Source organism: Callospermophilus lateralis, chromosome 2 (genome assembly GCF_048772815.1).
Source record: "Callospermophilus lateralis isolate mCalLat2 chromosome 2, mCalLat2.hap1, whole genome shotgun sequence".
Classification (NCBI taxonomy): domain Eukaryota; kingdom Metazoa; phylum Chordata; class Mammalia; order Rodentia; family Sciuridae; genus Callospermophilus; species Callospermophilus lateralis.
In genome coordinates, this window is record NC_135306.1 from 21,721,405 (window position 1) to 21,733,695 (window position 12,291).

At 32.1% G+C, this 12,291-nt stretch overlaps 1 protein-coding gene across 1 annotated transcript in view; it reads left to right on the top strand.

The window, feature by feature from the left end:
- Shoc1 (shortage in chiasmata 1) overlaps window positions 1-12,291 on the top strand; it is a 62,559-nt gene that overhangs the window by 22,294 nt on the left and 27,974 nt on the right. Inside the window, exons 8-12 of the mRNA XM_076843185.1 lie at window positions 3,434-3,535; window positions 4,587-4,695; window positions 8,910-9,004; window positions 10,241-10,483; window positions 11,456-11,872. Of these exons, the coding sequence (XP_076699300.1) occupies window positions 3,434-3,535; window positions 4,587-4,695; window positions 8,910-9,004; window positions 10,241-10,483; window positions 11,456-11,872 (966 nt within the window). The remainder of the gene's footprint in view (window positions 1-3,433; window positions 3,536-4,586; window positions 4,696-8,909; window positions 9,005-10,240; window positions 10,484-11,455; window positions 11,873-12,291) is intronic.

Here is a 12,291-nt window from a genome sequence, read left to right on the forward strand (position 1 = left end):
ACACACAATGAAAGCACTATCGATTGCTTCTATATTATTTTTAGTGAGCTACAGTAGCAGCTCATAGTTAAGGCATTCACAATAAGTATTCATGGAATCAGATGACTGGGAGAAGCATAACCTAGAATTTAGATGATTTCTCCCCAGTTAGTCTTAGTAAATATTATTGAGTTATTTTTAAGGACAATTTGAGTCATATATGTAACTACTCTCTCATAAATTCCATTTGAAATGGTCAAAGATATATAGCATTATGGAAGGATGAAAGGGGGATCTTTAACATCCATTGAGAAGAGCAATACTTACCACCCACAGATCATAGACTTGAAGGAATTCTTACACATAATACTAAATCAAGGGAATTACTGATAAGCCTACAAGTCAAAGCAAGGGATTAAAAAGCCAACTGAGCAAGTGGATCAAATTCATACTGGAACTTGAAAGTATATCAGAGTTCAAAGCTACAAGGTGGACTGTGAACTTTTTAGCAGGATGCAAATCTCAACTCCATAAATGCTGATAGAAAGAACAAGTGAGTTTACTGTGATTACACTGTTAAACTCCCACACTTCACTTGAATGCTATATTAATCAGAATATGGAGGTTATTACTATGCTGTTATTACTGTTTTAAAATTTCTGTATATTAATTTTTAAATCTGAGTCATCTCATGGGTTAGTGTCCATTGACATATTTTTGTTGAGTATGAATCACATTTTCCTGTTTTCTTCATTTTGCTAAACATGTTTGGATTGTGTCCATAATGCTATCATACCTGATTGTCTACAGAAACTGTATTTTACTATGTTCCTTGAATCAAGTTGATTTTTTTTTTTTAGTATGCTGTTAACTTGGATGAACTCAAGCATTAAACTTAATCTCCCTTATGGTGGGAAAAAGCTGAACTCTCTACTAAATATATTTAGCCTTAATTACTGTGCTTGGAGTCTGCCCCATAAGTGTATATATATTTCAGAGATTTAGGCACCGTTTATATATGTTTGGGGCTTTTCCTTTGTTGGCTCTCTCCTTTTCTGAATTTTTCCCTGTCACTTTTCAGCTGCTGTGGTAACTGTGAACTCTAGTTCAGGAAGAACTGTCCATAATTCTTTAAGACAATAAGATTGCAAGTTATTATTCAAGTTCTAGTTGCCCCACGCAACACCAACTACATCCTCCCTTCAAGTGAAAACCTGAAGAAATGGGAAATTCATTCAGCTGCAATTCCCTTCAGTTTCTGCCTGCTTTAGACTGTAGAACCTTCTGGTAGTCATTTTATACATTTTATTTGGAATTATAGATGTTATTTACAAAAGAAAAGGAACAATTGTCAGAAGCAAAACTCTTCATTCTCTTTTACATATTAATTCTTTTTTTGGGGGGTGGGTACCAGAGATTGAACTCAGGGGCACTCAACAACTGAGCTATATCCCCAGCCCCGTTTTGTATTTTATTTAGAGACAGGGTCTCACTGAGTTGCTTACCACCTCGCCATTGCTGAGGCTAGCTTTGAACTCTTTATCCTCCTGTCTAAGCCTCCCAAGCCACTGGTATTACAAGAGTGCACTATTATGGCCAGCCTACAAATGCTTTTTCATCTACTTTTTCTCTCCTACAATTCTATTAACTCTGGTCCACAAATGAATTTCCCTTCCTTTCTCCTATACTTCACTTTTGTGTATGTTTACTGCGATTCTAGTAGGATTTGGGAGGAAAAACTACTGGTATGTTTTATGCTATACTGAAGCAGAAGCCAGAAATATAATCTTGAAAGAAATTAATTATAACCTCTGATATCCTGGAGAAAGGGAGAAACTTTTTTTTAATATTTAGTTTTTAGGGCTGGGGATGTGGCTCAAGTGGTAGCATGCTCGCCTGGCATGCGTGCAGCCCGGGTTCGATTCTCAGCACCACATACAAACAAAGATGTTGTGTCCACCGAGAACTGAAAAATAAATTTATATATATATATATATATATATATATATATATATATATATATATATATATTTTTTTTTTTTTTTAAATATAGATGGACACAATATCTTTATTTTATTTTTATGTGGTGCTGAGGATCGAATCCAATGCCTCACGCATGCTAGGCGAGCACTCTACCTCTGAGCCACAACCCCAGCCTGGGAGAAACTTTTAGTAGAAAAATATGCTGAATGTAAATCAATGGATGTGTAACCGATGTGATGCTGCAATCTGTATACGGGGTAAAAATGGGAGTTCATAACCCACTTGAATCAAAGTGTGAAATATGATATATCAAGAACTATGTAATGTTTTGAACAACCAACAATAAAAATTTTAAAAAATAAAATAAAATAAAAATATGCTGAGTTCCTAATGTTAATAAGGGAATTGAGATTCTGCTTTTTTTTCAATTAATAGAAAAAAAGTCAAGATAAATTATATTTTTAAAATTAATGATAGATCATGCATTTAAAATAAGATGTATAGTTTCTAAACACATAGAAAAAAAGTCTCTTAGGCAGTAGAATTAATTCTTTGGAAAATAAAACAAAGCAACCAAAAGAAATTAGAAGCATAAAATAAGATTGCAAAAGTACCACCTTTGTTTGAATAACAATAAATGGATTAAACATCTCCATTAAATTAGAGATCAATTCTTAGATTAAAGTTTAAAAGTAAGCCTAATTGCCATATTTCTGCAATTCTAAGACAGATTATCAACTGCTACCATAAGACACATTATTAATTTAATAAACATGTTTAAGGGGAAACATTCAAAGTATAAGTCATTATAAGATGAATCACAATTTCATAAAACGTGAAAAACCATATCTTACAATCAAGGAATTACCACATTTGCTATTTGCAAGAGTTGTGCCTTGAAAGAAATACAAAGGTGAAAAATAAAAGAATTGGCACAATGTGTCATACATCTAGAAAAAAAAAACAGTATTAATATAGACAGGGGCTGGGGTGCAACTGATGATAGAGCACTGCCTAGCATACACAAGTCCCCTGTGTTGAATTCCCAGACCACAAGTAAAATTCCAGCTAAGTGGAGCATAGAAAGTCATTGTATACTGATGAAGATTAGATCTTTCAAAGTTATCTTATTCTTTGAAATTTTATAACTTATGGACTTGTCACCCCATCTTATCTTCCAAGGATTATGTAGATTTTCCCAATTTTATATTTCTTTGTTACTTTTGATTAATAGTAGAGGGGTATGTGTACGTAATTTTGACTGACAGAGAATGGCATATATAGGTAAGTAACTTTCACCTTTAAGTCAGCATTTTCTTCTGAAGTCTAAATCTCCACTTCTTTCTAAAAGGAAAATTGACCTACAGTGAAGCAAGATACTTTAAAAAGGAAAAGACCACTGAACAATGTTACAAAAAAACTAATTTAATAGTACTTTTGTTGATGTAGATTTTCTTCCTTTTCCTTTCAGATCTTACTACCAAACATGGAATTGATATTGATGATATAAAACGTAGCACCACAGAGATTTCAGGCATTCAAAGCCAGAGTGAACCAGAGTGCAATAAACCAGGTAGAAAATTTCAATAATTGATCTTATCAAAGGATACCTATATATAATACAAAAGTACAATGCATTCACATATATCATCTATTCTGAGTCAGTTTCAGTTTTAAAATTTGGTTATTATAATCCTACTTTGTCATGTTTTTCTTCTTCTCTATCACTTTATATTTATTACTACCAGACTCTTATCAACATCAAGAGTGAATTATATATAGAGGAGAGTTACAAAAAAATGAAGAAAAATAATGGAGAAAATAGCATTAATATTAGAAAAAGAAATCTTAAAATATAACTTAGTAAATAAAATTTTATATTTTTCTCAGTATTAGCAATCTTGCTGATCTCTTTTATACTCTTAAAAACTACCTTTTTAATCCCCTCACAACAATCCCATCATTCTCTGCTCTGTCATTATTATATTATTATCTTACCTAATTTGGAACCTCAGGATCATATTTTGTTTTAATGTAATGTCAAACTGTGTTGTTTCTTAACTATATATTGATGATACTGCTACTTAAATTTATAATTGGATCACATTAATCATCTATTTGGAAGAAATTATCATTATCATTATCAAGAAATGAAGATACATTTTTCAAAACCCACTCTATGAATGTATAACTTTGTGTGAGGCCATCGAGAGTCCAGACTCATTAAGATGAAGATTTAGTTTTCATAATACTATTTGCTTAACATCATCAATAATCAGAAAGGTGAGATAGTGCTACCTCCTAAGTACTAACAAAATAAGCTACATAATTAAAACCATTATTATATATAAACCTCTTTGAACTTATCTTACAAAAATAAACTCAGTAAAGTTTAGCTGTTAGTGGATTTCTAAAAGATCACCACTATTGTGGTTGAGATATCAGATAATATGTGTGTGTGTCTATATATATAGATAAATTTAAGTCTGTGTCTCAAGTAACCCAAATTAGTCTTTATTGAAATATTTTTATTGTAATAGAATGATTCAAACATAATAATTGATTATAAAATGTTCTGAATTTTACTTAATTTTATGTAACTTTTTAATTTTCATATATTCTAGGAGAATTAGAAATACCACTAACTCGTGTACACCTAACAAGTCAACTTTCTTCAGTAAATTCATTGTGTACAGGACTTGAGACATTTCCATTTTCTTCTGTTTGTAAAATGTAAGCAAAGATTATATCTAGAACTCAAGCTGTGATTCAGAATAACCAATTTTTAAAATGATCTCTCTATTTAAAGGCAATTTTCAAGACTTCCATGAAAACATGTAAGAGATAATATAGTGCCTATTGTGAGCAACTGAAGGGAATATATGAATATATATATATATATATATATATATATATATATATATATATATACACACACACACACACACACACACACACACATACACACATATATATATACACATTTTATTTTATACAAAGAATATCTTTAGGAAAAAACATGAAAGAAGTTAACATTGGTTGTATCCAAAAGGGAACTGGATAACCTGGCAATATAAGTGGGAGTTTTCTCTCAATACAGACTTTTCTACATTTAGAGTTTTCAATATGAATATATTACTACTAAAAAACAAGTACTTTGAAAATTTTAAGATCCTGATATCAGAACATCATTGCTTTAGATAGTTCCTCTATTGGCACTCACTGCCATAAAAGGTAGTTGTAGGGTATTTGTTTGCTATGGCTTCCATAACAAATACCACAAACTATGTGGTACAAAACAACAGAAATTTATTTCCTCACAGTTCTAGAGGCTGGAAATTCACAACCAAAGTGTCAGCAAGGTTAGTTTCTTTCTAAGGCCTCTACCCTCTGCTTATAGAGGGCCAATAGCTCCTTTTGTATTCATAGGGTCTTTCCTTATCCTTGTCTTTGTCCTATTTGCCTTTTCATATAGGGATACCAGTCCTATAGAATTAGGGTACACTCTAATGACTATTTAACCTATTTACCTCTTGAAAGACCTTGTCTTCAAATACGGTCACATTCTGAGGTGGTACTAAGGATTACAATTTCAACAATGAATGGAGCGAGGTGGGAGCACACTTCCGCTAATAAATAGTTTAAAGCTCTTAAGTAGAGACAGGTTTCCTGATTCTATCACTTAGTAACTCTGACCTTAATTGCTCTGTGCCTCAGTTTCTTTATCTGTTATAGTGGGTAATAATAATGTCTACTTCATAGGGTTGTTATGAGGTCTAAAAGATTTGTCATATATCTCTGACCAGAAATAGCTTAGGATCACAGAATAGTGATAAATAGCATGGATTTTGATCAGTAGATCTATCAATTTATTGCCCTTACCAGTACCAAGGGAGCATATTTTATTTATAACAGAGGACATCTACTGACCTCATTCACCTCCATTAGTGTGATCTCAGTGTTAGAAAAACTGGACATGTAGAACCATAAATCTATTTGATACCCCCATTGTTACTGCACAAAATGGTCTGTAGTCTTAGAACTAACATTTCAGGGCTGGATTATTGTATTCTAATTTGAGCCAAAATTGCATAGCTTACTAGCCCAGCATATTGTACCTTTGACAAAGTCTGAGATAGCTTTGGTTGCTACCTTATAACATTTGGCATATATGTAATTTAATGTTTTATAAGATATATTAATCTGGTATTTTGGAATAAAGTTCCCCATTCCAGGCTGGGGTTGTGGCTCAGAGGTAGAGCCCTTGCCTAGCAGGCATGAGGCCCTGGGTTCGATCCTCAGCACCACATAAATATAAAATAAAGATATTGTGCCCAACTGTAACTAAAAAATAAATATTAAAAAAAAAAAGCTCTCCCATTTCTCTGCTTCTTACTTCAGTTAACACAACTAGGCAGGGTACAGTCCCCTTATTCCAAACTGTAAACCTGCAACTTAATGTATCCTAAAATAATACACTTTCAGGACAATTACAGAAAAGTCTAAAAGTCTCTAATGAATACTCCAGGATTGGAAACTGGGAACTGTATTCTGAGTTTTGAGTTCTTAGTTACTGGAGTTGAGCCTCTGGAACTCATCACTACTTAGGCTGCTTAAGTTTCTATAGTAGTCTCAGGAAGATGTCAAGCCATAAAATGGAGGAGCCAGCACTGAGGTATACAAGTGTTTCTTCATCTTCTTTTTAAGAATTATTTGCATTTGTAGGGTAAATTTGTGCTATACAGAACTTGAACATGAATTAGGACTGTCCATATCATATATGAGCCCTAAAAATAGCATAGGACAATTATGGAAATACTATAACTTGTTTAAATATTTTTAGTCTCTTGGCTAAGTTGAAAGATGCTTATTTGCAGATGTGGAATTTGATGGGAAAGATGTCTTCAGGAATTTCATTAAGAACAACAATAATTGTCTATATTTTGTGAGGTTGGCTAAATATTTCTCCTTCTTTTCGGCTAATAACACTTATCTATTATCTGAAGGATCTAATTGTTAAAGAAACCTTAGTAAGATTCAAGAATTATCCAGATTCTCAAATTTTCTACCACATGACCAGATTTTTGGATTATGTGGGTAAACTGGATAGTGCAAACATGAAACCTAGCTTTCTATTAGCCTAGATTGGGATTTTTAAAATATCTTTTTAGTTGTCAATGGACCTTTATTTTATTTATTTACATGTGGTAGTGAAAATTGAACCCAGTGCCTCACACATGCTAGGAAAGCACTCTACCACTGAGCCACAACCCCAGCCCTAGATTGGGATTTAACTCAATGCTTACATATAGTCCATATAAATAAAATAACAGACTACAATCAATTCTAAGTCACAGGGAATGGAAGATTTGGGGCATAAAGGATTTGTGAATTAATGGAGAAGGTAAAACAGTCAGTCAGGACTTTTTCATAGTTCTGATCCTCAGACACTAAGTGGTCTAGAATTTCTATATAGAATGGTCTTAGGTAGAGCCATTTTGTAAAAGCTGCTATTTGCATGATAAACATAGAAAGTTTGCTTAGATTATATTTTTATTTTTGATGGCTTAGAGGATTGGTGTTGTCAGTTTATGGAGGGGAGAGCTGAACTCTCCTAAGTCAGTCCCTTCTAGCTCCAGATTACATTGAAGAAGGTAAAAATTTACAGGCAAGCAGAAATAACGAAGGAGTTTACAAATGATTAGACCTGCCCAGAGAAGGAATAAATAAGTATTTGAAATGTTGTCCATGGAACACTACTTCAGTTTACACATATAAGATTACACATATAAAATACTTTTATAATTGCACGGAAGATGGAAGGAGACCCTCATTGTTATACAAAATTACATATAAGAGGATGTGAGGGGGAAGGGAAAAAAAAAGAGAGAAAGAGAAATGAGTTACAGTAGATGGGGTAGAGAGAGATGATGGGAGGGGAGGGGAGGGGGAATAGGAAGGGGATAGGAAAGGCACCAGAATACAACAGACACTAGTATGGCAGTATATATAAACATGGTTGTATAACCAATGTAATCCTGCAATCTGTACACGTGGGAAAAATAAGAATTCATACCCCATTTGAATCAAATGTATGATATATGATATGTCAAGATCATTGTAATGTTTTGAGCAACCAATAAAAAAAAGAAAAATACTTTTATTAAAAACAAAATTTTGAGCTAGCCAATCCCTAAAAAACAAATGCCAAATGTCTTCTTTGATATAATGAGAGCAACCAAGCTAGCCAATCCCTAAAAAACAAATGCCAAATGTCTTCTTTGATATAATGAGAGCAACCAAGCTAGCCAATCCCTAAAAAACAAATGCCAAATGTCTTCTTTGATATAATGAGAGCAACCAAGAACAGAGCAGGGAGGAAGAGCAGGAGGAAAAGATTAACATTAAGCAGAGTCATGAAGTGGGAGGGAAAGGGAGAGAAAAGGGAAATTGCTTGGAAATGGAAGGAGACCCTCATTGTTATACAAAATTACATATAAGAGTTTGTGAGGGGAATGGGAAAAAAATAAGGAGAGAAATGAATTACAGTAGATGGGGTAGAAAGAGAAGATGGGAGGGGGGGGGAGGGGGGATAGTAGAGGATAGGAAAGGTAGCAGAATACAACAGTTACTATTATGGTATTATGTAAAAATGTGGATGTGTAACCGATGTGATTCTGAAATCTTTGTAATATTTTGAATAACCAATAAAAAAATTAAAAAAAAAAAAATTTTTGGGCTAGGGATGTGGCTCAAGCGGTAGCACGCTTTCCTGGCATGCGCGGGGTGCTGGGTTCGATCCTCAGCACCACATAAAAATAAAATGAAAGATGTATGAAAATGTTGTGTCCACTGAAAACTAAAAAATAAATAAATATTTTTTTAAAAAATTTATTGTCAAAAAAGATTCAATGTTATTAATGTATTAAACTTTATTTCTTTTTCAGTAGTTTGCTTATTACTGAAGAATCAGCTAATAAATACTGTATGGTGTGGCAATTAGAAAGCTGTAAAAGCTCTTTGAACTCATTTTTGCATACAGGTAAAGAGTAATTGCTATCCAATGACAAGTAGAAAATATAGATGAAAATGTACAATGAATGGAAATGTAGATATCATTTTTCTTTGAGCATTGCTTAACACAGAATACATAACTTGGCACAAAACTAAAATACCTAGGTTTGTGCTAAAAAGTTTATTATGCTAAATGACAAGATCTTGATCTTGCTGATTTTCTGGGTAATTCCTATACATGAAAAAAAAAGAAAAAGAAAAAAATACATTATATGAAATTCTGGAAAATGCAGTTTAATCTGTAGCAGCAAGAAGCAGAACATGGGGCAGGGTGAAGGAGTGGAGTGGATTACAGGGTGGTGTTATAAAGAGGTATGAGGAAACTTGGGAGGGTTAGAGATATGTTCATTATCTTGATTATGATAATGAATTCATGAGTGCATACATATGTCAAAAGTTATCAAGGTTTTTACTCTACTAAATGCAGTTTGATACTTATCAATAACATCTCAATAAAGGTCCTAAAATATTACTTATCTCATAGGATTATTTTAGAAACTATGTAAGAATTATGCATATAAAGCACTTAGCACAATGTCAGGTTTGTTTAGTAACTAGTAATTACTATTTTTAATATTACTATTTGTATTATTATTATCATTACAAAAATAATAATATCATTATAAAAAACACCATTCCAAACTTAGTATTTCAGAATTCATAATCTAATTTTGAATGGATGTACGTTTGACAGAGTCTGAGATAGCAGACAGTGATATTAAGTAGTTGTGATACTTGGTTTCCTCCATGTATGATTTCTTCTATTTAGGCTAAAAAGTAATGAAGTAGTAACCTCTGTACCACAACATCTAAAATGATATATATCATAAAATCTGAAAAATGTGCCTTATTTAGGCTCATTACAATGAAGTAGAATTTCTGACTTAAAAAATCTTACATTCTTCAAAATATTATCAAATATTGAAAATGGTCAAAATGTGGTTCCTTCTTTTACTAAATACAGAATAATTTTAACTTCCTGACATACCCAAAAATTGAAATAAGTCCTTTATGTGAATTCTATTGTTATTATAACGTAGACTTTTACGAATAGTAACATCTTGAGGACAAAATATCAGATAATTTCAGGTTTCACTTTGTTCTAATGAAAGTATATTTCATCAAGAAATCTCTGTGTAGTTCTATTTATTATGTTTTTCTTTATTTTCTTCCTCCTAAACTGTTTTCTTGGTCTTTTTTCAAGCACTAAGAATTAAAGAGCCAAACAGTCAATATTCAAATACAGATTTTAAAAAGATATTTTCCATCAAAGAAGAAAGCCTTGCGATTAATCCTGTAAAGGCAAAATGGTGGAAACCAGCAAAACTAAATCTAGCAATAGGAGAAACTTTGGAACATCTAAATACATATGTGTGTCATGATGATCAATCTTCTAATGATACTAAAATGGAGATATTTTTGCCTAAAAAAGTGCTTCAATTGGAATGTAAGTACATTATAATAAAATATAACTTATGTGAACATTTTCATAATGAGAAAGGTTATATAACTGTGTTTCTTCTCAGTGATTAAGAAAATAAAACCAAATTCAAGTATTCATTATTGGCTCTAGCTGTGGCAGAATTTATTAATTCTGACTTCCCTGGACTTTATAAAAGAGGGAGGGAGGGAGAGAGGGAAGGAAGGAGGGAGGGAGGGAGGGAGGGAGGGAGAGAGAGAGAGAGAGAGAGAAATAGCTAGCTGATCTTGAAATCCTATTCTGTCCTAAAATTCTAATCTCTGTTTTTAAATTTCTAGTCATTTTCAATTGATGTTATTTCCTTTTATAAATGATTGTTAGTATAGTTTACATTTATATCAGCATTTTGCATTAAGTATTTTTGACCTGATAACTAAACTTTGGTTCATATAAATAAAAAATAATTTAATTGTGGCCTTTATGATAATCCTCTTTCACTTAGTATGTTTTTAAGATTCATCCATGTTGCAGAATATACATATCTTATATGAAGAATTGTTAAAATCTTTTGCCAATTTTTAAATTGCGCTGCTTTTTCAATATTGAATTATAGGAGTTATTTGTTCATTTTGGATACAGTCCTTTGTCAGTTATATATATATTGCAAGTATTTTCTTAGTCTGTGGCTTGCCTGGTAACTAAGTTTTTGGCAATTGTTAGCTTCAAAGGTATAACTCATTATAAGCCTATTAGCAGTAGGGCTTTTCTGGAAATCTTTTTCTGCCTGGCAACTTAGCTCCTATAGAAAGAAAAAGAGATATTAAATTTATAACTTTTAAAAATTTTATTTAGACCAAAAATTGATTTTTAAAAAGTAAACAAATACTCCCAAAGATCAAATTGTGTTTAAAGAAACTACAACTAAATTATATCCAATACCCTAACAGAATACTCATTTAGGCATGAAAGTTATTTGGGTTTTTTATGTTCTGTTTTCAGCATGGCTAGACCATAAAAACTGTTCCTCACCAACTGTACTTACTAATGAGAAATCTATAAATGATAATATGTTGCTTCCACAAAAGAGCCCATCCCTGACAAAAGAAGTACCAGATCTGTGTTGGTCTGATGAATATGTCTCTGTTGAAAGACCAAAAAAGGAAGAAAAACTAAAGAATGATCAGGAGCTAGTTGATAGAACAATACAGAAGAAAAAAAATAAAGATCATGTTGAAAGTGACTGCATGGTGCCATCCAATGAATCATCTTCCTCTTCAAGAATTAAGATAGCATCTTTTGAGCCTGGTAAAAAACAGGAGAATGATTTGGACCTTTTGAGCAACTTTATTGTGCTGCGAAATAAATACAAGACTTGCACCTCAAAGCCTGAAGTCATAGACGATGATAAAAAAGATGGTGGGTAATTTAGTAATGTTCTGGCCTAGATATGATAGGTATAAAGCAAAAGTACATAATTCATTATAAAGGCAAAGAAATAACATTCTTTTAGATAAAATTATATTTTTCACAAAGAAAATTGCATTGATTGACGATACTCATATGTAGAGATAGATATGGATATATAAATACAGATTTAAATATAGATGTACATATATATTTCAAAAAAAATTAAAAGTTGCATTTGAATTTGTAACAAAAGTCACTATCTATAAAACTTTTTCTACAACTGGGCCATACAAGTTCATAATATTTCCAACTTTTATTGATCATTCTGCCATTGTTTTTTTCTGTTATCTGACAGCCCTATCTCAATATTTTAACTTATATTTTAATGTATATTTAAGGACTTTTCCCACTTAATTGCTTATTATATT